This window comes from Onychostoma macrolepis, chromosome 25 (genome assembly GCF_012432095.1).
Source record: "Onychostoma macrolepis isolate SWU-2019 chromosome 25, ASM1243209v1, whole genome shotgun sequence".
Lineage (NCBI taxonomy): Eukaryota > Metazoa > Chordata > Actinopteri > Cypriniformes > Cyprinidae > Onychostoma > Onychostoma macrolepis.
The window spans coordinates 3874269-3898283 of NC_081179.1; the positions used below are offsets into that span (position 1 = coordinate 3874269).

General features: G+C 36.0%; 4 protein-coding genes across 5 annotated transcripts in view; 2 read left to right on the plus strand and 2 right to left on the minus strand.

Moving 5' to 3' along the window:
* The first annotated feature begins 997 nt into the window (after nt 1-997).
* On the plus strand, nt 998-5534 carry LOC131534515 (gastrula zinc finger protein XlCGF8.2DB-like). 2 transcript variants are annotated; one of them, XM_058767427.1, is made up of 3 exons: nt 998-1261; nt 2295-2365; nt 3175-5534. In XM_058767427.1, exons 2-3 carry the CDS (start codon nt 2332-2334, stop codon nt 4314-4316), a joined length of 1176 nt encoding a protein of 391 aa, XP_058623410.1. In that variant the 5' UTR covers nt 998-1261; nt 2295-2331; the 3' UTR covers nt 4317-5534. The 2 variants fall into 2 exon arrangements, with proteins under 2 accessions (XP_058623410.1, XP_058623411.1); XM_058767428.1 differs by lacking the exon at nt 998-1261 and adding an exon at nt 1396-1413.
* A 1452-nt stretch (nt 5535-6986) lies between these two features.
* The window catches only part of tmpob (thymopoietin b), a 29885-nt gene continuing 12856 nt past the window's right edge, over nt 6987-24015 (plus strand). Inside the window, exon 1 of the mRNA XM_058767530.1 lies at nt 6987-7095. The gene's annotated coding sequence lies outside the window, so the exon portion shown is untranslated. The remainder of the gene's footprint in view (nt 7096-24015) is intronic.
* Nucleotides 9543-11761, minus strand: LOC131534986 (galanin receptor 2a). The gene is made up of 2 exons (XM_058768138.1): nt 11660-11761; nt 9543-10469 (listed from the first exon to the last, which is right to left on the minus strand). Exons 1-2 carry the CDS (start codon nt 11759-11761, stop codon nt 9543-9545), a joined length of 1029 nt encoding a protein of 342 aa, XP_058624121.1.
* Nucleotides 12444-16673, minus strand: pthlhb (parathyroid hormone-like hormone b). Its single transcript, XM_058767532.1, has 4 exons — nt 16266-16673; nt 14740-14807; nt 13662-13762; nt 12444-13403 (listed from the first exon to the last, which is right to left on the minus strand). The coding sequence occupies exons 3-4, from the start codon at nt 13748-13750 to the stop codon at nt 13001-13003; spliced, it is 492 nt and encodes a 163-aa protein (XP_058623515.1). The 5' UTR covers nt 13751-13762; nt 14740-14807; nt 16266-16673; the 3' UTR covers nt 12444-13000.

The window sequence follows — 24015 nt, forward strand, 5'->3', positions numbered from 1 at the left end:
TTTGGTTGTTTTGAGTATTTGCAGCGCGTTTCTGTATTTGGTTGTTTTGAGTATTTGCAGCTAGTTTCTGTATTTGGTTATGTTTTGAGTATTCGCAGCGCGTTTCTGTTTTGCGTTTCTGTATTTGGTTGTTTTGAGTATTTGCAACGGGTTTCTGTATTTGGTTGCGTTGTGAGTATTTGCAGTGTGTTGTCAAATTGATGAAGATGTTTTCTTAATTTGCAGGTGTTTTTTTCTATATGTTTTTTCATTTGCAGCAGGTTGAGCTCTCTCGGCCACAGTAAATGAGGTTTTCACAAAAATGACTTCATTATTTGTGCGTTTTATGAGGAGTAGCTTTTCACCGCTGGCTTCTCACGCCGACTGTCATCCGAAGCATGATGCACGTGTGCGTGTGACTGTAATAAAATATTGAGATAATTATTCCTTCACAAATAAATCTCTCCATGAGGAAAACCGGGGCATGTTTACCAAATAAGCCAGGCTTATTTCAGTTAGTCTGACTTATTTTGAACCAAATCAAATGACAATAAATCAGACTAACTGAAATAAACTATTTGGTAAACTTGTTTTATGACACATGCCCCTGGTCATGTCTATTATTATAGATTTACACAACATTTTAACTACTTAATTTCAAAATAGGTTTTAAAAGATTATTATTTAAAATATATATATATATATATATATATATTTTCCTGGTTTAACAAGGCACTGTTGAGAGAAAATAGCAGTGATTGGGACAGAGTTTCAGTATCATCTTCACTTTTAAAAAACTATACAAACTAGTCCTGTTTAAGTGAAATAAACTGCAGGTTAGAGCTAACACACCTAGCTAACTCCAGGATGAGCTTCGAAGAACCTAACGATCCTGGGGGCTGTTCCATAAAACAAGCTTACCAAACAAGCCAGGCTTATTTCAGTTAGTCTGACTTATTTTGAACCAAATCAATTGACAATAAGTCAGACTAAATGAAATAAACCTGGTTTATTTGGTAAGCTTGTTTTATGAAACAGGCCCCTGGATCATATCAAATCCTCAACAATAAAATCCAGGTAATTGAGTAATCCAAGTACAAAGAACGGACTCTTGGTGCTGTATCTATTTGCATGTGTTTTCTTAAGTTGCAGCGCGTTGATCTCTCTCGGCCACCGTAGGAAATCCCTTTCATTTCCAAAAAAAAAAAAAAAATCCAACAAGCTGGAAGTGGAGCGCAGTCATCAGAGCTTTCGGCCGCAGCGTTGAGTCTAATGAGGAGAGGTGAGCAATTCACTGTATTTCGTAGATTTACATAAACATGAAACACATTTTACACAGTTTCTTCATGCAACAATATATGGTCGTTTCTGCCTTGTTTTCATCGAGTACGGTTTGTTTGTTGGTGTTTGCTGACTTACAACAGTAGACAACAAGTATGTGAGGAAAGACCTGAGAGATTCTGTGTTTTGTATGTTCGTCTGAATGATTGTTTAGATGCTTGGAGGAATAATGTTGCTGTTACTGAATGTCTCGTAAGGGAAATACGAACCGATATAAATATTATTGCTGCTTTTATTTTATTTATTTTTTCCGCTGTATCTTCGGCATTTCAAATTTGTTGTAGTCGCTTTTATAGCGCGTTAAATTTAGTTTTAGGTTTGATATTCGCTTGATAATCGTTTTAAGGGACCGTCTACAAATTCCAGCCAAATTCATGTCTTTATAAAATAGCTGCATGTTGTTAAAACTAATTGTGGTATCGATATCTTTGTTAGACTGTATGGAACAAGGGTAGGGGAAAGAATATCCGATGAATATTGAACCTAAAACTTACTGCGCTTTACATGGTTACAATTAAGAGCCCATACTGTTTAATACTTCATATTGAGTCACGTGGGACATTTTAAGTCTATGCATAATTATGAAGAGATTTTTAATATAGACACTGCAAACATTAACGTTAATACTGGGGGAAGAATGATATATATATATATATATATATATATATATATATATATATGGATAGAAATGTTAATAATAGAAAGACAGACAAACAGAATTGCATAGAATTTGTGAATTACCACATATGAGATTGCAGTGTTAATGAGCATTTTAAATTGATCTGCTCTTTGTGTCTACACTGTTACTTTTAATATAGTAATATAATGATTTACAAAGAGACAGCACTTTGCATTTGTAAGGATCTGGTCTCTTCTGCTTCTTTATACATTCATGCTTAAATGTGAAAATTAGTAATAAAAAAAATAGTAACTCATTTATTGTTAATTTTGGCAAATCTGCTTCTTCCACACAGAAATTCATGTTCAGTGAAGCTCCACAAACCCTGCAGAATGAAACACACTGGAGATACTGAAGAGCAAATGGGTTGGTGTTTATTCTTCATTCTTCATTAATGAGGCTGAGGGTTATAAAGCTTCAAGCAGATTTAGATTTGTTGTAATGGGGTACTTTTTTCAATAAGATTGTTAGATAATTGTGTAGTTCAGGTAGATCACACATATTTAATAGTTCTCCCTGTAGAATCATGGGATTTGTATGGAAGCCCATTTCCGCCACTGAATAAAAAATAAAAAAGGTAATTGCGACTGAGAAAAAAAGTCAGAATTGTGAGTCTATCTCTCACAATTATGACTTTTTAACTCGCAATTGCGAGTTTATATCACGCAATTCTGAGAAAAAAAAAAAAAGAGTCAGAATTGTGTGAGAAAAAGTCGCAATTACCTTTTTTATTTTTTATTCAGTGGCGGAAATGGGCTATTCTGAGTTTATAAATTGTAATTCTGACTTTATAACTCGCAATTGTGAGTTTATATCACGTAATTCTGACTTTAGATCTCGCAATTCTGTGAAAATAGTCAGAATTGTGAGTTTATATCTTGCAATTCTGACTTTAGATCTCGCAATTCTGTGAAAATAGTCAGAATTGTGAGAAAGTCGCAATAACTTTTTTTTTTTTTTTTTATTCAGTGGCGGAAACGGGCTTCCATAGATTTGTGCCTATAATGTTTTAAAAATAATAATAATTGGAAGATCAATGTACCTCATTCATGGAGTTTCAGGGACATATAATTTACAAAAATGCATCAAAATGACCAAAATTTGGTATAGCAGTTACTGTTACATCAGGGTTCACCAGAGTTACTGAAAATCAACCATTTTTACTTGTATTTCAGAGTTGATTGAAGAAAACAAGGAGAATGAAGAATTGAGTGAAGTTGAGGAGAAAAATCATGCTAAAACTGAAGAAGAAACTTTGAGTTGCTCTCAAACCAACCAGCAAGATTTAAAGAAATCAGGAGCCAAGAAATCTTTCACCTGCACTCAGTGTGGAAAGGGTTTCTCAAGCAAATCTAAATTGGATGTTCACATGAGAGTTCATACTGGAGAGAAACCGTTCACGTGTGATCAGTGCGGGAAGAGCTTCACTCAATCATCAAGCCTTAAGATACACATGAACATCCACACTGGAGAGAAACCAAACAAGTGTTCACACTGTGACAAGAGATTCAGTCGGTCAGGAGACCTAAAAACACACGAGAGGATTCACACTGGAGAGAAACCGTACACATGTGATCAGTGCGGGAAGAGATTCACAATAAAAGGACACCTTACAGGGCATATGAGAGTTCATACTGGAGAGAAACCGTACACATGTGTTCAATGTGGAAAGAGTTTCACACTAAAAGGACATCTTACAGAGCATATGAGGATCCACACTGGAGAGAAACTGTATATATGTGATCAATGCGGGAAGAGTTTCACACGAAAAGGACACCTTACAGGGCATATGAGAGTTCATACTAGAGAGAAACCATTCACTTGTGATCAATGTGGGAAGAGTTTCACACAATCAGCACACCTTAAGGAACATATGAACATCCACACTAGAGAGAAACTACACGCATGTGATCAATGCAACAAAATATTTCTGAGAGCTTCAGACCTGAGGAAACACCTGAGAGTTCATACAAAGGAGAAGCCACATTCGTGTCATTTGTGTGGAAAGAGTTTTTCATGTTTAGAAAATGCAAAAAAACATCAGAAAATGCATACTGGTGTGAGAGATCATGTGTGCTTTGAGTGTGGGAGGACTTTTACTTTAGCTGAACATTTAAAACAGCACTGGAGAATTCACACTGGAGACAAACCTTATAAGTGTTCACACTGTATCAAGAGATTCAGTGCGTCAGGAGACCTAAAAACACACGAGAGGATCCACACTGGAGAGCAACCGTATCACTGCACTGCATGTGGGAAGCGTTTCAAACGTTCATCTGCTCTACACAGTCATACAAAAAACAAGCACAGTAAGTAGATCATCTTCAGATCCAGCACTTTCAGGGCTGATGCTGCGTCCTCACCACATGAGACACAATAATGCATCAAGCAATAAAATATCATCTGGATAAATCTGTTGTAACCAGTCATTACAAGCGACATGGCAAAGAAACATTATCTAAAGTTTTCACAGTGAATAAAGTTCATCTTCAAAACCAGCAGATTCAACTGTGTGATTCAGATCAACTCAAAGATGGAGTTCCTCCCCAAAAAACAATGTCAAAGTTTTATTCTAGTATATTTTGTTTCATGATGTAAATGATATCATTGTGTTTTCTTACGAGTTTCATATTATGTTCAATTGTCTTATTATGCATGTATCACTTGTACCTTGAGATTCAGATCAACTCAAAAGCCCTATTATTCGGACACCTTGAAATTGAAATAACGTGATAATAGATGATGGATTCATGAGGCAGTGGAAGTTAATTTGTAATTTCTGTGATGTGAAGCTCAAGTATGATGTGATGTTTGGTTTATACTGTATGTTTGAATTGAACTACTGACTTCAGTTACTGCTGTATCTTTATTCGGAGGTACCACACATATCTTTACATTGTTCTTCGTTTTATACCTTTCGTTTCATTCCCAGTTTCACAGACTGAATCTGTTATTTTTTTTCCCCTCTTGATTGTATCTGTCATCTGTCGACACATCTTTCCTGCAGTGATTGTGATTATTGTTGAGTTTGTGGCGTTTGCTGCTCCTACTGTGATTCTTCTTCAGATCATCTGTGCGAGAAGAGCTGGTGAGCTTTTCAGCCGCACACAATCCAGAAAATTCCCCGACTGAGCCTGCTCTCTCCCAAGTGTTTTTTTTTTTCTTCTCTCCAATTTTGTCACCGATGGAGTTTAGGTTCCTTGCCGCTGTCACCTATGTCTTGCTTAGTTGGGGACACTTCATTTCTGGCAGTATTGTTGACTTGATTGCACAGACACTATTTGAACTGAACTGAGCTGGACGATGATGAACTGACTTTAACTGGGAAACTGACTGTCCTCTATTGTCCTCTGGCATTATCAGCACACGTTTTTTCCTGTTTAACACTGTAAAGCTACTTTGACACAGTCTGTATTGTATAAAGCGCTATATAAATAAAGGTGACGTGGCGTGACAGTCTGATGATTCACATTGATCTATAACAGTCTGCAATCATGAAAGCTTAGTAAATGCTTTTGAGTTGAATTATTTTGCAGGGAGGAAGAAATCACAGCACCGAGAGGAAATAATGATGAATACAATATTAAAAATAAAATACTCTTAACAAATAACAGGCCAGATTACAGCAAGATTTATCTTCACGTCAATGGTATTATGGTGTCTTGTTTTGTTCAAGCACATGGCTTGTTATCCGTGTTGGGGAAAGTTACTTTTAAAAGTAATGCATTACAATATTGCGGTTCTCCCTAAAAAAGTAACTGTTACTTAGTTACTTTTTATGGAAAGTAATGCATTACATTACTTTTGTGTTACTTTCACGTTACGTTTTAAATATGAGCGGGGCTTGATTGCTTGATTGAAAGTGTAACGAATAAACCTCAGGCGGAAGGACAAGTAAATTCACGTCTGTACAGTAGAACGCAGGAGAAGAAGGTTCACTCTTCAGCAATAAAAAAAACAAAACAACGAAGCACAATTGTTAGTTTATCTAAAGTCATTTTTGCTTATTAGTATGGTTGAACTGGATTATCAAAGGTCAGCAGCAAAAGGCACTGGTTAATAAAATGGGATTAGATGCATTTGTGTTATTTAACATTTTTAATTATTGCATGTTTGCGTCATTTCACTGAGTTTGCATTTCACTGTTTTAATTCATTTTGATGAATACTAAATCTGTTTTTTGCAAGTGGGATGAATTAATATACGTTCACATTTAGTCTAGAACTAACATCATGTTCACACAGTGCACACAACGCCTCTGTACTTCCGATTTCTTCCAATATGAGGAGCTGTCAGTCAATAAATGGGAAAATAAAGTAACTGGCGTTACTTTTTTGAAAATGTAACTCAAGATATTTTCTTGTAAATGAAAAAGTAATGCGTTACTTTACTAGTTATTTGAAAAAAAGTAATCTGATTACATAACTTGCGTTACTTGTAATGCGTTACCCCCAACACTGCTTGTTATTGTTTTGCTGGCCATGTGCTTGTGTTTTTGTTTTGTGTGAGCACATGGCTTTTGTCTTTTTTGTTTCAGTGTGTCATGTCTATTGTCTTGATGTTGTCCAGCTGATGGAGACATTGAGTCGATGTGATGGAAACATCAATCTGACGTGTAGAAACACCTGAGCAGAGACGTGAGGACGGCATGTCTGGATAATGTCCACACTGAGCTTTCTGGACTTGTTTCTTATGTTTAGCTCTGGATCAAACGGTGAACACAAAACACCAATTCTGCTTCTTCATTGAGATCTCATACATTAATGCTGCACTCAAAAAAAAAGTCAATAGCCACTTGCTTGATTTGCAAAATACAAATACGTCTGATTAATAAGAATATAACGAGTTTACTTCTGTTAAATGATTCATTCTTGTTATTTGTAACTAAATTAAGAAATAATCAAATTAATTAGATCAGCACTTGTTGATTCAATGAGACTGAGGCGCTTAATATCAAAGACTCTCTCTGGTGAGTCACTGCGCATGCTCAGCACCGCGGCGGGAACACGCTGTCGCGAGCCCAGACGGTTGGAGGTGGAGTTTTGTGAGCGGTTTGAACTGCTGCGTCTTATCGTTCTGCATCCTTGATATTGAGGGTAAGTACCTGTTTGTAATTAGTACCGTGGGATTATAGATTAAAAATAAGTTATTATACACTGTGGAGATGTTTCTAAGCATGTGTTGGGTTAAATTCCGTGTTTTAGTCGATACGAGTTTCACCTTAACGTTAATATATCCACTAACGTACAATTGGTGCATTTCTGTCACAATTCAATGCTAGCTACGCCTAACTATTAAAGGGATAGTTCACCCAAAAATGAAAATTTGATGTTTATCCGCTTACCCCCAGGGCATCCAAGATGCAGGTGACTTTGTTTCTTCAGTAGAACACAAACGAAGATTTTTAACTCGACCGTCACGCGGCGGCTGTTGTGAACGCGCTCAGGACAGTTGAACATTGCGGTGGATCAGATGTAAAAAATGATATAAATACTGTTCAGTTTCTTGCACAGACCGATTGTTTCGTGTCTTAAGACCTCAATGTATGGTCACGAGCCGCAGGGTTTAATTTGGTTTTGTTTGTGTATGTTTTTTTTTACTCTCAAAGCCGTGAGTCCCTTTGACTGCCATTATATGACTGACAGACTGCAACGGTTTGAGTTAAAAATCTTTGTTTGTGTTCTACTGAAGAAACAAAGTCACCAACATGCCCTGGGGGTAAGCAGATAAACATCACATTCTCCTTTTTGGGTGAACTATCGCTTTAACTACATAACCTATTTTAAACCTGAACTCTACCCCAACAATGGGAGGGGAAAACGGGAGGAAAAGTGTAGAGTTGACACACATTGAGCGGGCACCTTGAAGTCAATTTGATCAAGATGCTGTATAGCAACATTTTAAGTTAAGCTCGGACGGCAATTTCTTCTGGTGGTAAATTGGATAAAAATAGGAAGTTATCCCACACTGAAATTGGTTTAATATATATATGTAGGCCAATATACCCTGTTGAAAAAAAACAGCATATGCTGGTTAGGTTTTGAAGCATGGATGCTGGTTTGAGCTGGTTTATGCTGGTCATGTGCTGGTTTAAGCTGGTTCTTATGCTGGGTACACACCACAAGATAATCGGGCTGATTTTGGGCCGATTTCTCCCCTTCTGACAATCCTAGGTAATGTCCCGATTATCTTGGTTGTTCTAAAGATTATCTTATCAGATTTTCCTGTGGTGTGAGGTGTGTTAAGAGTGACTGAATGTGCTCGGAAGAACGTCGGAGGCACCCTGATCGTGAATCGTAAATATTCAACAGTTGAATATTTACAATCAGAAATCCTGATGTGTAGGGGGGAACCCTGAGGAAACCACACACTATAGGAGCTGTTACGACAATTTCCAATATCAAGCAGCAAAACTGCCTGTTTTGTACAGCTAACAATAGCTGGATGTGGATGAGACCAGAATAAAATTGTAAAGATAGCTGTGCACTTATTTCTCTGATGCATAAGGACTATATATGTGACCCTGGACCACAAAACCAGTCATAAGTAGCATGGGTATTGTGGCATCGTGAGAGGTTGTGTCATAGAGGGAAGGTGTGTGCCGTCTAGATGGCTGCAGCATGGGGACTACAAACCAAGATGGCCACCTGGTCCCGAACTACAGTTACCATGTTCCTCAGCGGGGGAGACACAGCTGTTGGGACTGAAGGAAAAAAGCTGGTGATGAGCTGGGTACAAAGGGACTTTGATTCTCTTGTGTTGGTGTGTGTGGAGAGAAGCTGGATAAGTTTTTCCTCTGTTGTAACTTTTAGCTTTTGGAGTTGATAATTGAAAAAAGAAATTTGTAGCTTGACCTCAGCCTGGACTTGATTTGTGAAGCAACCCACACTTTGGTGATACCCTACCTCTCACAATGCCACAGGTATATTTGTAGCAATAGCCAACAATACATTGTATGGGTCAAAATTATCGATTTTTCTTTTATGCCAATAATCATTAGGATATTAAGTAAAGATCATGTTTCATGAAGATACTTTGTAAATTTTCTACTGTAAATATATCAAAACTTAACTTAATTTTTGATTAGTTATATACATTATACATACAACTTTAAAGGCGATGTTGTCAATATTTCGGTTTTTTTTTTTTGCACCCTCAGATTCCAGATTTTCAAATAGTTGTCTCTTGGCTAAATATTGTGCTATCCTAACAAACCATACATCAATGGAAAGATTATTTATTCAGCTTTCAAATGATGTATAAATCTCAATTTCAAAAGATTGACCCTTATGACTGGTTTTCTGGTCCATGGTCACATATACTAATTAGTGGCCCAAACTCAAGTACATTAGCTGTTTAAGGTGAAGTCACATTCATCAACATTGCTTCGTGGGTGAAATACATTTATTTCTATTGATATTCACACAATTAGGAATTTTGCATGAGGGCACAAAGGTTTCAGATCTCCTTGAACCAAACAAACCAAACTCTCATGCAGTTTTACATTCAACATGGTCTGAATGATTTTAAATATTCTAGATGCTCAGAAACTCTCCATCACGCTAACAACCTGCGGGTGGACCCGTTTCCTATTGCATTTGAACAGCCAGTCTTTCTTGTGCCTGTAGCGTTTGGACAGCAGAACGTAGAGGACGGGGTTCACGCAGGGATGCAGATACTGGAGAACCGTGCAGGTGAAATAAAACATCTCCCACGAGCGCCCGTGCCGGTAGAGTCCCAAATACACGCACAGCTCTAGAACGTACCCTGGCAGCCAGCACAAGGAGAACGTCCCGGTGGACAAGAACACCATGAGAGACGCCCGTCGTGTGTTCCTGGTGCCGGTGAAGGACATAACGGGTCTCTTGTGCAGGAAAATAGCGATACGGGCCGAGTTGACTGCAATAACCAGCATTGGGATAAGATAGTAAAGCACAAACTGGCTGAGAACGACCTGGTAATGATGTTCTTGGGTAGTGGGCAAACAAACAGTGCAGTTACTCACACCGTTACTCACACCAAGGCCTAAGCTTTCCTTAGTGGCGAAAATACGCAACGGCAGACTTATAAAGAAACTCAAGGCCCAGACCAGAATAAACATGAGCACCACCAGATCCATGGTTGGAGGGCGGTAGGGCTTGGTGATGATCATGGTGCGAACCATAGATACGGTGCACAGCGAGTATGTGCTGGCGGCCAGGGAGAATGCCAGCAGAAACTGATAGACCTTGCAGGACGTGGTGCCCAGAGGCCAGGAGAAACTGACCGCCGAGTGGACGGTGAAGGGGATGAGGAGAAGCATGAGGAAGTCGGCCAGAGCCATGCTGAGGAGAAGAACGTCCAGGCGGTTTTTATGAAAGCTCTTGTGTTTGGCGAAGAGAGAAAAGGCCAGCAGGTTGGCGCAGAAACCAATGCCCACTATGATGCCACAAGTGCAAGCAAAGATCACTCCATAACTGTTAGTCGCTCCCTATGAGACAATGGCAAAAAAAGGTATGCTTTGAGCTACACTTAAATTCTTAGATGTGTGAATCCAATAAAATATAATAATATTATAGCTGAATATCATTCAACATTTAAAATAGAAATACAATATAATTTTATATAAAGTTAATTAAATTCAAAATGATAAATTATGCATGCTATAAAAATATAAATGATCTGAAATTAAATATTTTAAAATAAACATTTAATATTAGGCTATATTAATATTTTATTGCATAAATATTCTATTATACATTTACATATATAAAACAAATAAAAATGTATGCGTGTGTGTGTATGTATATATATATATATATATATATATATATATATATATATATATATATACACACACACACACACTGCTGTTCAGAAGTTTGGAATCAGTACAGTTTTTAATTTTTTTTTAAATGAAGTTTCTTATGCTCATCAAGGCTGTATAAATTTGATTAAAAATACAGAAAACAAATTTTGTGAAATATTATTGCAGTTTAAAATAACAAATGGTGTTTTATTTATTTATTTACTTTTTATTAATCAAAGAAAAAGTATTACAGGTTCCAAAAAATATTAACCAGCACAACTGTTTCAACATTGATAAATATTAGAACGATATTAATTTTTTAAATTATCTATATATTGTATATGTATGTATGTATATGTATGTATATACACACACTTTTTAAAATTATTATTATTCCTCAGTAGAACATAATTCAAAGTTAGGTTCATTACCATTTTGCATCATTTTTCATTTCGAAAATGATAAATTATATCGTAAATTAGCTGTTATTATTAATGAATTACTAATTCACTGTCAGAGAAAATTAGCTACTCACCATCTCAGATGTTTAATTAGATATCCATGTGTTCTCAAATGCATCCGTCATTTATCTCTGCTTTCAGATAAGATTCAACAAATCATTTTTGATTCAGCGAGATGTCTAAATATGTACAGACATAATCTCACTGTTAGAATACAAATAAAACAGGCAAACAATGCTTCAGTTAGAATAAGTGCCATTTACAGAGCTGAAAAGAAAGATGTCCTTGTATCAATGACGTCTCCTACTGGAATTGATATTAAAAAAACTACTTCTTGTGAAAGATTTTATGTAGAAAATACAGCAAATAACATGTTTGTATGTCAGATGAAACATGAATGTCAGCTATTACCTGCTGCTTTTCCATCTCTCTCTCACTCTCTGATCGGAGGCTCATTGATTTGTGATTGATCTCTAGCTCTTCTGTGCTGTGGTTTATGAGTCTATAAGGCATGGCATGTGATCCTAAAGCACTCACAGGAAGTTGACAGAAGGTTGCATTTACCTCTCCATCCATTAGCATGTGTAGTGAAAGGTGTATAATTGTTGTTCGAGCCATTTTCGTGTTTTTATTTGCCTTGTATTTGCCCTCTGAGCACAGACACACGTCCACACACTGATTGATTATTCCACCATCCTCAGTCACTAGCAACGGCTACTTAAACTGTATTAATGAAAGAATAAAGTTACACTTTGCATGCATAGAAAAATAGTAAAAACTGCAATTATATGGTGCAAATCATGAGAATGAATTTGGAGTTACTGTAAAATAAGCATGCATTTATTTGATTTTTTTTTTCTCATAAAAAACATAAAATATAAACTTAAAAATTGCTAATATATATTACAATTATATATATATATATATATATATATAAGAACTTCAAATATTTGCCTTACATTATTTGTAAATCTTAATGATTTAATTATAATATAATATAATATGGTGATGTAAAGGTGTTGCATTGCATTCATAGACAAATGATAATACTAAAAAACTGCAATATCATGAGAATGAATTTGGAGTTCCTGTAAAATATATATTTTAGTAACTTTATTATGTATTGCTCATCAATTTATTTTTTAATTTTTGAAAATAGCAGAACATTAACTAAAAAAAGAAAGAAAAGCAGGATAATAAATTTCAAAAAATAGAAAAATACCAAAAATCTGAATGTAGACCAGCATAACTATCTAAAGTGCATTTGAAAATCTCATCAAAATCAGCAGCATTGAGATACATTCAGGGAATAAATATTCCAATCAAATAAATTAAATATTACATGAAATGTCTGACTGAATGAATACATTTAAAACAGGGAATTCTGATTATAACAAATGCAAATTAGTTTGTATATGAAGCGCTTTCTACTTATCAAATGAAGCTCTAGAATAGAGAACGGATTAGAGAGTTTATTTTGAATGAAAAACAAACCATGATTTAGTCACTTTTTTGCTGAAGAGCCCTCATATCCCATGCCATGGTGAAATAGTCTTTTTTGAACTTTACATTTTAAAGGTGCATCCACCAACAACAGTGATGAAGTCTCTTCTATTAAGCATTGCAAGTCATCCTATCACTGTTCATTTGCATAAAGCCTGCTCCATTCGTCCAGATTCCGTTGCTATGTTGCTTCGAATCACTGTCAGTGTGACCGTCCCTTCATTCTTATCCAGGCTCTTTTATTGGTCTCTAATCGGTATTTGCATATGGAAGCCACACACCCCTGTCTCTCCTCCTATCCGGGTCTCTCCATCTTCCCAAACTCATCTTCCTCTTCCTCTTGGTCACAGCTTTCAGTGGCTGCTCCTGGTATCTCAGGGTCTTGCTGGTCTCTTGCGGCAGGTCGTCTCTCGTCCTTATAGTGTCCATTTGAAAGCTCAAGGGGAAGTTTTTGGTGCTGCCGAAGGGTTTGGGCCGGTGGGCGGTGGACCACAGCGGGGTCTGGACGCTTCCCTCGCTCTGACCGGGGGAGTCCCACACCTGAGCCGTGTGCACCTGCTCGAGCAGATCCTGGATAAACGTACGCCTCTTCCGGTCATGCAGGGATCGACCCCTGTCGTGCATCATCTGTGCGTGACCCACTGAACGCCGCCTGGGGCCAAAAGAGAGAGAATATAGATATTGACTTTAACCTGTACTCACATGCAAAGATTCTGGCATTTGACTATAGACATGATAAAGCAAGATGCTTTAATATAATGATTTTCCCTTTACTGCACCCAAAGTAGTGCATTTCCAAAAAGTTGTAGCGTCCTGTTTCTTCTGCTACCAGCAGATGGCAGTCTCCACACAGCTCTGACTTTTTTGAGATCTGTGAGAAATCAAGCAGTAAGAGGAGATCATGACTTACTGTCTGTAGCTGAGAGTGTTAGTGGGTCTGGGTTGGACCGGTATCGGGACGGTTAACAGGAACACCGCAAACCCCCAATGCCTCAACATACTGCTGGACAACTGAACACAGGAGAAATTCACAAGGGTTATTAAATAGTATCTTGTGTGTGTGTGTGTGTGTGTGTGTGTGTAGATAATAAATAAATAAATAAATGAATAAATATATATATATATATATATATATATATATATATATATATATATATATATATATTAAATTTATTTGTATTTATTATTTGTAATGTTTTATTACACATTAGTCAAAAAGGCAACAAATACAGTTTTATAATATATAAAAATATTTAAAATACAATATAAAAATATTTGAATAATTTAATTTTAAATATATATATGGGCTATACTATATATGTTAATATTTAACTACACATTAGTCAAAGAATAGGCAACAAATATAATACAAATTTATAATACATATAAAAATATTTTATGTATATTTAAAATACAATATTCAAAAATATTTGCCTTTAATTTAAATATAATACAATACTATATACTACAGATTTATCATTTTTATTATAATGCAATAGATGTTTAATTTTATTTAAAAATAATTACTATACATTTTTATAAGTTTTGATAAAATTGATAAATATTTGTCTTACATATTTTGTAAATCTGAAGGATTTTTAAATGTAAATATAATAATAATATTCTGTATATATATGTGTATATGTGTTTACTATACATATAAAATATGTTATAAATAATTGCTATATACATTTTTTTTAAGAAGTTTGGAAAATATATTATATAATATTATATAATTTTCTTAATTTATAAATCTGATTTGAATTTAAATATAAGATAATATTTAAATGGATATTTTAAATATTAATAAATAGAATTTTAAATATAAGATTTTTTTCACCTTCGTACATTTTAATCAAATGCATTTCATAAATTATATTTCCATAAAATGAAAATAGTAATTGAATGATATAATTAGTCATCAATTAACATGAGGTGTAATACAAGAAACTGCTGTTGTAAGACTTTGACACTGATAATATACTCACATGTAATGCCACTGCTGAGTCGATCGGTTATTGCTGCATGTTACTGCCACCGGCTGGACGTGTTACAGCTGTTGAAGAGCCACATGTGACTGTACGTTCATCAAACCAAGAGCATCAGCTGCTGCCTAAATGAAGCATGTTAATATGTCCAAACTCCACTGGTCCAGAAGACAAACTCTTCCTAGGTCTCCTTCCAGAAGGTTTGAAGGAATGAACACGGAGAGGGAGAGGGAGAGAGGACCAGAGCGATGGGCGTTAGATTTATTGCACCAGTGCGTCGTGTAAGTCTCCTTTGCTGTTCACTGCAAACTGGTATGGACAGCAGGCGTTACAGCAGAGAAAATTAGTGTGTGTGTGTGTGTCTGCTGCCCATGAGTGCCAAAGTGTATACTAGACTGACAAACCACACACACACTCCAAGAAATGCACAGGCAGACACCTTCATTGGAAAGAGTGTGGCACGCTGCTCTCTCTCTCTCTCTCTCTCTCTCAAAACACTCATGAGGAGCTCAGGTTTGGCCAGGAGGGGGAGTGTGTGAGGGATAATCGCCCACTGATCTCTGACTTGAACTTTTGATGAAGTTTTCTGTCTTTACTGTGCTTTCTACAACTATTAGGAGCTTGTCCACACACTGGGTCCTTTTAATATATGAAGTAAATGCTGGAAAATACTTCTTTTTGGCTTAATTATTTCCCGAAAGTCTTTAAAACAGACAAATGGTTCTTCTACCGACCAATTATTTATTCAAATTATTCTTTTGTGTGTGTGTGTGTTTAGAAGAAAATGGCTTTTAATGTATGAAGTAAATGATGGAAAATACTTATTTTTGGTTGAATTACATGCTGAAAGCCATTAAAACAACAAAATTATTCATTTTTACCAACCAGGGGCCCGTTTCAATAAGGAGGTTCAACCAAGTTTAATCTTGAACTCTGAGTTGACTTACCCTGAGATGGGAAACTCTGAGTTTTCGGTTTCAGAACGGCTGAATTGTGTTTATTCAACTCTGAGTAGGTTGACTCTGAGTTTAGCGCGTGCACCACGACTATGAAAAGTCATGATCAGTGGAGCTCGGAAATTATGATTAACTATGGCAACGGCTCCCGCCAAAAAGACATTTGTGTACTTCCAAGTCAATGCGTAACTTTGATTCTTGATAACTCTCAATAACTTAATAACTGTTATAATATCAGAGGTGAAAACTGTAAATTATTGAACTAATATTCATTTTAATGGAATCCCATGGCCAAAAAAAAAGGAAAAAGACAGAAAAAAGAAACAAGAACGTGGCAGCAGGTAAAAATGAAGTATAAAAACAAAATTCAATCAAGGTAAAGCTTTAAGCATGAAAGGTTCATGGGTGTAGGCTAAATGACTTTACAAACATTTGACATTAAATATCATTCAGTGTCTATTTCAATGTGCTGCAGCTTTTTCCACATAGTCACTCTTTTCACATAATTAAATAATCTCTAATCCAACCTGTTACATTTCTTAATTAGAGTAATAAAATTAACTAACTTACTGAGTTGTCGACAGCAAGATGGCAGAGGCTCGCAAAAAGGGGGGAGAACCAGCACCAGCACCTCTGACAGATGAAGAGGAGATGGTCAAGTATTGGAAGAATTCTAAAATCCAAAAGTAAAAAGAATATCTTTTGCTTTTGTATTTGTAGGAAACAAAGATGACCAAAATAATTGTGAATAATTTGTGTTGATTTAACAGCTGTGGTTACGGCATCTAGCTACTCCTCCATCTGGCATCCTTCTATTCCATACAGTAATGAGCTTCATTTTCAGAAGGTGAGATGGGGATATGCTTGTCATCAGTGCATCCAACAACACTGGAAATCCTGAGTGAGAGAGGGATGCACACTTTCCTTAAAATCTGCATACAGCAGACTTATAATGTGCTCTGCATCACCGATGTTTTAAAGTGCATTTTTCTTATTTTGCAAAATATCTGTAAATGGGGTAAACAATTAAAAAATATTCTTGTTTTAGTTTGCATTAAGATTATTTTTCTTACCCTATGGCGGACAATTTTACTTGTTTTAGCCTACGTAAAATGCACTTAAAAGGAAAATCCCACCAGGAAACATGACTAAATATCTTAGACCATTTTTCATCTATAAAATGCATATTAAGAATGTCTAGATATTAGTACTTGAAATAAAACAAAAATACTCAGTAAAAAAAAAAATATTGCAGCGTGAATGAACGAATAAGGTATTTAAACATTGCTTACGCTTTAAAACGGGGGTGGAGACCGAAAGTAAGTTACCATGGTAACTGACTCTGAGTATAAGTTACCTCTCTTTCAGAAACGGGCTTGACTTACCCTACTTTCCAGGGTTTGACAAACCTCCCATTTTGAAACAGAAAACCCAGAGTTTCCCTCATTTCAGGATTAACATACTCAGAGTTTTCTCTTAACCTCTTTTCTGAAACGGGCCCCAGTTCCTCATTCAAATGATTCTTCTATCAAAACAATTCTTGTTTCTATTACCAATCAGTTCTTCTTTAAAATGATTCTTCTTGCAACCAATTCCTCATTCAAATGATTCTTCTTGCAACCAATTCCTCATCTAAATGATTCCTCTACCAACCAGTTCTTCATTCAAATGATTCTTCTTCCAACCAATTCCTCATCCAAATGATTCTTCTACCAACCATTTTATCTTTAAAATGATTTTTTTTCCCAACCAATTCATCATTCAAATGATTCTTCTACCAACCAGTTCTTCATTCAAATGATTCTTCTTCCAACCAATTCCTCATCCAAATGATTCTTCTGTCAAAACAATTCTTGTTTCTAATACCAATCAGTTCTTCTTTAAAATGATTCTTCTATCAATCAATTCTTCATTCAAACGAATCTTATACAAACCATTTCCACATTCAAATGATTCTTCTACATTCAGTTCCTCATCCAAATGATTCTTCTAGCAAAAATTTGCTGCATTATGCTGAACTTGTTGAATTGGCCTTTTACTTTGCATGGAAATTCTATGCGAGAGTTCGGAGGAACATTATAGCTCATAGCGGAGACCATGAGACCCTCCCCTCCCAAAACATGGGTGAAGCTGGGTGAAGAAAGTAAACAGCTTTGGCTGACCACTGTCCCAAGAGATTATGACCATAACCTCAGTGAAATCAAGCCTGTGGGTGGGTTTGCTCGCCTCCTAAGCAAACGTAATGGTCAAGGTGGTTTTTGGGGAGCCCACAAAATAGTACCGCTTCATTTCTAGGCTATGGAGCAAGAGGTTTACAACATAACTAATGCTCATCAACTACAAATTAGTTCTGTGCGACACTAAAATATTCAATATATTTCCATCTTTATGGGGCAGTGGAAAATAAACCGACTAACACTATAGCGTTTATACGTTTGAGGTCAGTCATTTTGTTTTTACTTTTATTCAGCAAGGATGCATTAAATTGTTCAAAAGTAACAGGACATTTAAAATGTTACAAAAGAGTTCTATTTCAAATAAATGCTGTTCTTTTGAATATTCATCAAAGAATCATGAAAAAGTATGGTTTCCACAAAAATATGAAGCAGCACAAGTGTTTTCAACATTGATAATAATCAGAAATGTTTTTTGAGCAGCAAATCAGCATATATTAGCTTTGATCAATGGAATAAATTACATTTTAAAATATATTCACATAGGAAACATTTATTTTAAATTTGCATGGAATGGAACAGCGTTTAATGAATTTTTAATCAAATAAATGCAGCCTTGATGACCATAAGAGATTTCTTTCCTAAACACTAAAAAAATCTTACCAACCATAAACTTTTGAACAGTAGTGCAAATTTGGGTCTATTCAACACATGAAAATATTTTACGGCTTTAAAAGACTTAAAATATGTGCAAATGTAATTTATGAACTGTTTGTTTTTGTCCTTTTTGGAGCTTGACAGACATATTACAGCACACTGAATGGCAACAAGGACTGTGAAAAGAGTTTCCTCCTTTGTGTTCCACAGGGAAAATAACAGCATATGAGTTTGAGGGGCTGTGACATAAATTATGACAGAATTTGCATTTTTGTCACGTCTAATTTTCTCAACCTATATTTTCCAGAGTTTTTGGTCAGCTGGAGTTTTAATATTTTTAGTGTGAACATAGCCTCGTATTCATTTGACAAATAAAATATGGTGAAAGATGCTATTGATTAAAGTAAAAAAAAAAAAAAATCTCTTAAAAACCTGAATATAACCAAAAATGGTTCTTGATAAGAAAATCCTAAAACTGAAGTGTTCGTGTTCATTCTTTCTTCTCAGCAGCCCTACACTGATGTTTTGTATTTTTCTTTCTAGTCAGTGACAGCATCGTCTAGCAATGTTCAAAAGGGCTTGACTCATCCACGCCAATGTCAAAAGCCCTGCGTTTTGTGAGAAACATTGTTTAACCGAGTTTCCTTTCCGCTTCCCGTGTACTCTGGTTTTGTTCTTGTGTTTGTTTTATCATGTAACCGTGCGGGAACACATGACACGATTTCTTCCATTTAACCGAAGGTTTTCAGCAGAAAATTCTGCACAGCGGCGCTCCAGATTTAATCACGAATCCTGCTACCGAGAAACGTCTCGGATTTTTGCGGTCTTCTCCGTGAAATTGTTAAATGAATAAAACGTGTCATTTAACACCTCGACGGTTCCCCTGTCGACCACTGGCACTTGACCTTCTCAGCACTTGGACAAACTTTGATATGACACCTGTAGTCAAACGCCACTCCAAGTGAATCGTGGGACATTTGAGAAACATGCGAGCTCTGGTCCGACCCAACCACCCAGTATGCCATCTAACTGTGAGATTATTAAGACTGATGTCCCCAGCGAGGCCAATATTTTTTGTTCTACTGCAGAACGTCGGCAATTTATCATCCAAACATCCCACAGGTTTGTGTTGTGTAGGTACTTTTGGATCTAGTCCGGCGGGTTTGATTCGGTGCCAGAGAAAACACAGCCGCCTTGCCAACAGGCCGTTTAGAGCCCGAGCTGTGAAAGCCTGTCTGAGGGTTCCAGTAAATCCTTCTGCTAGCAGGTAAGAAGTTTGGAAACCGACGAAGCGGCTCCCAAACCCCCAACACGCCTCCCACCGCCGATCTCCACAAGCAGCGTTTCATTTAGGTCGCTATTGTTTGGGGAACAGTCTCGCGTGTCTTTTCATTCATTTACGTTTCAGCTGCTTCGATACGAAGACTTCTTCATGAAAAGAGCATTCACAGAAACTCTATTTAAATATTCAGCACCAGGGGCCACAGAAAGGACACACGTGTGTTCTCAATAAAAACTATAGGTGAAACTTGTCAAAGTCTAACTTTCACTTGCGAAATGCAAGTGTATCAGCTTACAGTGTATAGCATATTTGAAGTCATTTTATATAACATACATAAGTCTACAGTGGTGCCATTCTTCATTCTGCTAAGTCAAACGCAATATTTAGTGCATGCAAAATTTTCTATAAAATTTGTGTTGGAAATAGTAAATAATTGTTAAATAACTTTTTTATTATCCCTTAAGGCAAAAAAATAATAATAATAAAATACATACATACATACATTAAAAATATAAACAAAATAATTAGATATTTTCAGTGCATATTGTAAAGTTGTAAAATTTCCAAAGAACAATACAAAGCACTGAGATAGATAAACACATTCTTGATCTATTCTTGATGAAATGTATTTTTAAATACATTTTGTACAATAATTACATAATTAAAAATTATACAGTATATAATGTATTATTGTATGTATATATGTGTGTGCGTGTGCGTATATATATATATATATATATATATATATATATATATATATATATTCACACGAACACATATACACAGTATTTACAGTATATATATATCTATACACACACGCACAGGTTTTACATATACAAATATTATACATATAAATACATATTTTTACATATATATTTGACATATTTTAAAAAGTCTTATGACTACATATAATAAACCAATTTAAATCTACAACATAATAGCTCTTAAACAGTGTTTCAGTCACTTCAAATGGCAGATTACAAATTAGAGTGCACATTTTCACCAAGAAATATGAAAAATGATTAATAAATAATAATACATATAAATAAAATACAAATATTTTCCTATAGGTAAGCAAATTTGGCCTATTTGTACGTTTTTGGCCAAATGTGATTTTTTTTTTTTTTTTTCTTCTCGAAGGCCATTCCAAATTCTACATAATAAACAATAAAGGCAATTTCAGAGATGAAGGCAAATGCTTTCATGTTGTCGAGCAGGTGCCATCCCATGTGGTCTGTCAACATTTTAGCGGTCAGCAAACCGCCTACACAAACATGTTTCGATTTTATCTAATCGTCTGGAGGGAAAGCCCTTCCAGTAAACGCTTGGTTTGTTTAGCCCTCCACCATCCAGCCATACATAAAATATACAAATATTTACTGCATAATGGAGGTGAATGGGAGGTGTCCTGCTAAAGACCCAGAACCCCATGCGATCGGGCAGATGAGTGATACGTGAAAAAGTGCTGTGTTAGCGCTGGAACAAGGGGGACCGGAGGGTGAACTGCTGAGGGGCTTCATCGGATTTTGGGGGCTCATACATCATGGGTCTCGATGGCCGTTGACCTCAGTCCACTGAGCTGAAGATGTGGAGGGGGGTTTAGGAGAAGGCACACCAAGGCTGTGTGTGCTGCCACACAGTAAGGCCTTTTGCTGGCGACCGCAGAATTGCCGTGTTTACTTAAAAGCTAGTGCATAAGAGAACAGCAGACCACCGGCAGTCGCCACCCGCCGGCACTGGGCAAGGGCTACGGCTCATCTTTGTTGAAAATGGCTCAGGAACCTGCTGCCTGCACAGGGCCAAGCTAAATTTAGCAACAAACTGAAAAACCCTCCTCATTCTTAAAAAGCTGTTTAAGTTTCCAGAGCGAGAGGGTTCAGTGAGGGACAGGAATGGTCTGAGAGACGCGTTGTGTCTCGTCGCAGGTGGCGTTCCTTGCGATTGTGCTTCCTGTGATGTAATATAACATAAAACACGTCAATACTGGGTTTAAACATGCAGCACTTGCAGAATTTGTCTGGCCTGCTGGTGAAACTGAAAAAAAAAAAAAAAAAATAGCACCTGTTTTGCCATTATTTTTGGTGTAGGCCTATTGGTTTTAAACAGCGTGTGAATTATCCACCTTATTCTTCAACACGGAAGTAAGCTTATGGGTAAGACGTCTGGTTCATTAGCTGCTATATGGAAATAACGAGAAAAATAGCAACGTGCAGTAAATGGTAAAACTGTTTGAACTACAAACCAGTGTGTTCATAATTAAGATAATTCGTTAAATATGGTAAGACACCAATTTTTAATATCAAGCAGCAAAATGAACTGTTTTGTACAGCTAGGAATAGCTGCATGCGGATGAGACTGGAAGCTAGACCCATAAAATTTACAAATGGCCGCACCCATTTTTACAGGAAGAATAAGGTGGATACAATGCATTTCAGAGGGATCCAAATTTTAAAGGATATTTCTATCTTTCAGCAATCCCAGTACAGAACAGTACCTAAACATATATGAACATTTTACCATGTGTAAATATGATATATGATAAATTATAATAGTAATCGTGTTGATGCAATGTGTGAATAAAGTCATAAGATTACCATTGTGAGCATGTGCAAGGACGTGCTGAAGTAATGCTGCATTTCAAACAACTTTTTCCCCAACTCCTATGTAAAAAGTAACGTCTGGATCGCCGCTTGGACATCTGACTTGTCTTTGCTTGTAAGCTTGTGGCAGATCATTTGACAACTTCCAAGATGGCGGCGACTCACTTTTTTTTTTTTCTTTTTTCAAAACATTAGAGAACCAAACAAGAACCCAAGTGGGTTTCCAATTTACACGGTGACCAATGAGCTTAGCATGGAGCTGGCTTTCACATATTTTCACATATATATATACTTGTGTAATAATTTTGCTTGTTTAATAATTTTGAGACAAACTATCGCTAACGTCTGGAACCACATAACATTAGATATTTTACAAGTTTTGAATAACGAAAGAGGGTAATAATAATCGTAAACGTTTTTGGCGGAAGGTGGAAACACTGTTACTAAATTAAATTCTAACTTTTGTGGTTATACTTTACATATTATGTCACATTTGTGTGAATAAATTATAAAGCGTTAAAAAAATAACAGTGCTTGTCAATGTTTAGGTAGATGCCCTTTTAGCGGCTGTTTCAATGGGCCACTATACGTAAACCGAGTCCGTGAACGCTCGAGAGCAAGTATGTCTGCAACACTTATACGCATGTATATAAATATCTACATCTGCAATAGACTTCCGCAGACGGTTTACAATAACTAACACAATACAAGAAGACTAACTCATTAGCTAACATGACATTTAAATGGTACTATAGTTTAAAAAGAGTTAATACATATTAAAAACACAAACCAACACAAATCTTACCTGTGAAAATTCATTCAATTTTTTCAGGAATTTTTTTTTTTTCACATCCAGAGGCTGCTCAATGTTACGGCATGTTGAAACTCATTCATTTCTATTGTGAGTGACAACACTTTGACCGCTCCAAGATGGCAGATGCTTCTACATGCTTGGAGCGGTCGAATGTGGCATATATTGTACCATCCAGTGCTGACCATAAGACAAAGCACTGGAGTGGTTTGCTGTTGCTTTGGTTACCTTCTTACACTATAAAAAGTGATAAGTTGACTTAACTTAAAAATGTTAAGGCAACAGGTTTCCTCAATTTTTTTAAGTAAATGATAATTTTAAAAAAATAAGTTAAGTGAATTGTCAAGTTCACTTAACTTTTTTTTTTAAAATTACTATTTACTTAATAATTTTAAGGAAATGGGTTTCCTCAATTTTTTAAAGTTAAGTCAACTTATCACTTTTTACAAATCTTTTTGGTGAAAATATGCGCTCTAATTTGTAATCTAACATTTCAAGTGACTGAAACACTGTTTAAAAACTGTTTTAAATTGGTTTATTATATTTAAGACACAAAAGCAATTCTTTGGAAGCACCCTTTATGCACTCTTAAGAGTAAAAGTTCATGATTAGCATCTGTGGTTCCATAAAGAACCATAAAATCCATGGAACCTTTCCATTCCACAAGAGGTTCTTTATAGTAAAATAAGATTGTTTAGATTTTTAAAATGGAAACCGAAGCCCTTTGGAACCTTATTTTTAAGGATACACTTTTTAAAATATAAGGTTTGAAAAAGGGGGTTTTCACAATGATGCC

What these genes read in the sequence shown, in the direction of transcription:
- LOC131534515 (XM_058767427.1), top strand. Translation starts at nt 2,332, where the DNA reads ATGAAACACACTGGAGATACTGAAGAGCAAATGG. An exon ending in AGATACTGAAGAGCAAATGG is followed by an intron (nt 2,366 to 3,174) that starts GTTGGTGTTTAT and finishes CTTGTATTTCAG; the next exon opens with AGTTGATTGAAGAAAACAAG.
- LOC131534986 (XM_058768138.1), bottom strand. Translation starts at nt 11,761, where the DNA reads ATGCCTTATAGACTCATAAACCACAGCACAGAAGAGCTAGAGATCAAT. An exon ending in GAGAGATGGAAAAGCAGCAG is followed by an intron (nt 10,470 to 11,659) that starts GTAATAGCTGAC and finishes ATTGTCTCATAG; the next exon opens with GGAGCGACTAACAGTTATGG.
- pthlhb (XM_058767532.1), bottom strand. Translation starts at nt 13,750, where the DNA reads ATGTTGAGGCATTGGGGGTTTGCGGTGTTCCTGTTAACCGTCCCGATA. An exon ending in AACACTCTCAGCTACAGACA is followed by an intron (nt 13,404 to 13,661) that starts GTAAGTCATGAT and finishes TTTTGGCCCCAG; the next exon opens with GCGGCGTTCAGTGGGTCACG.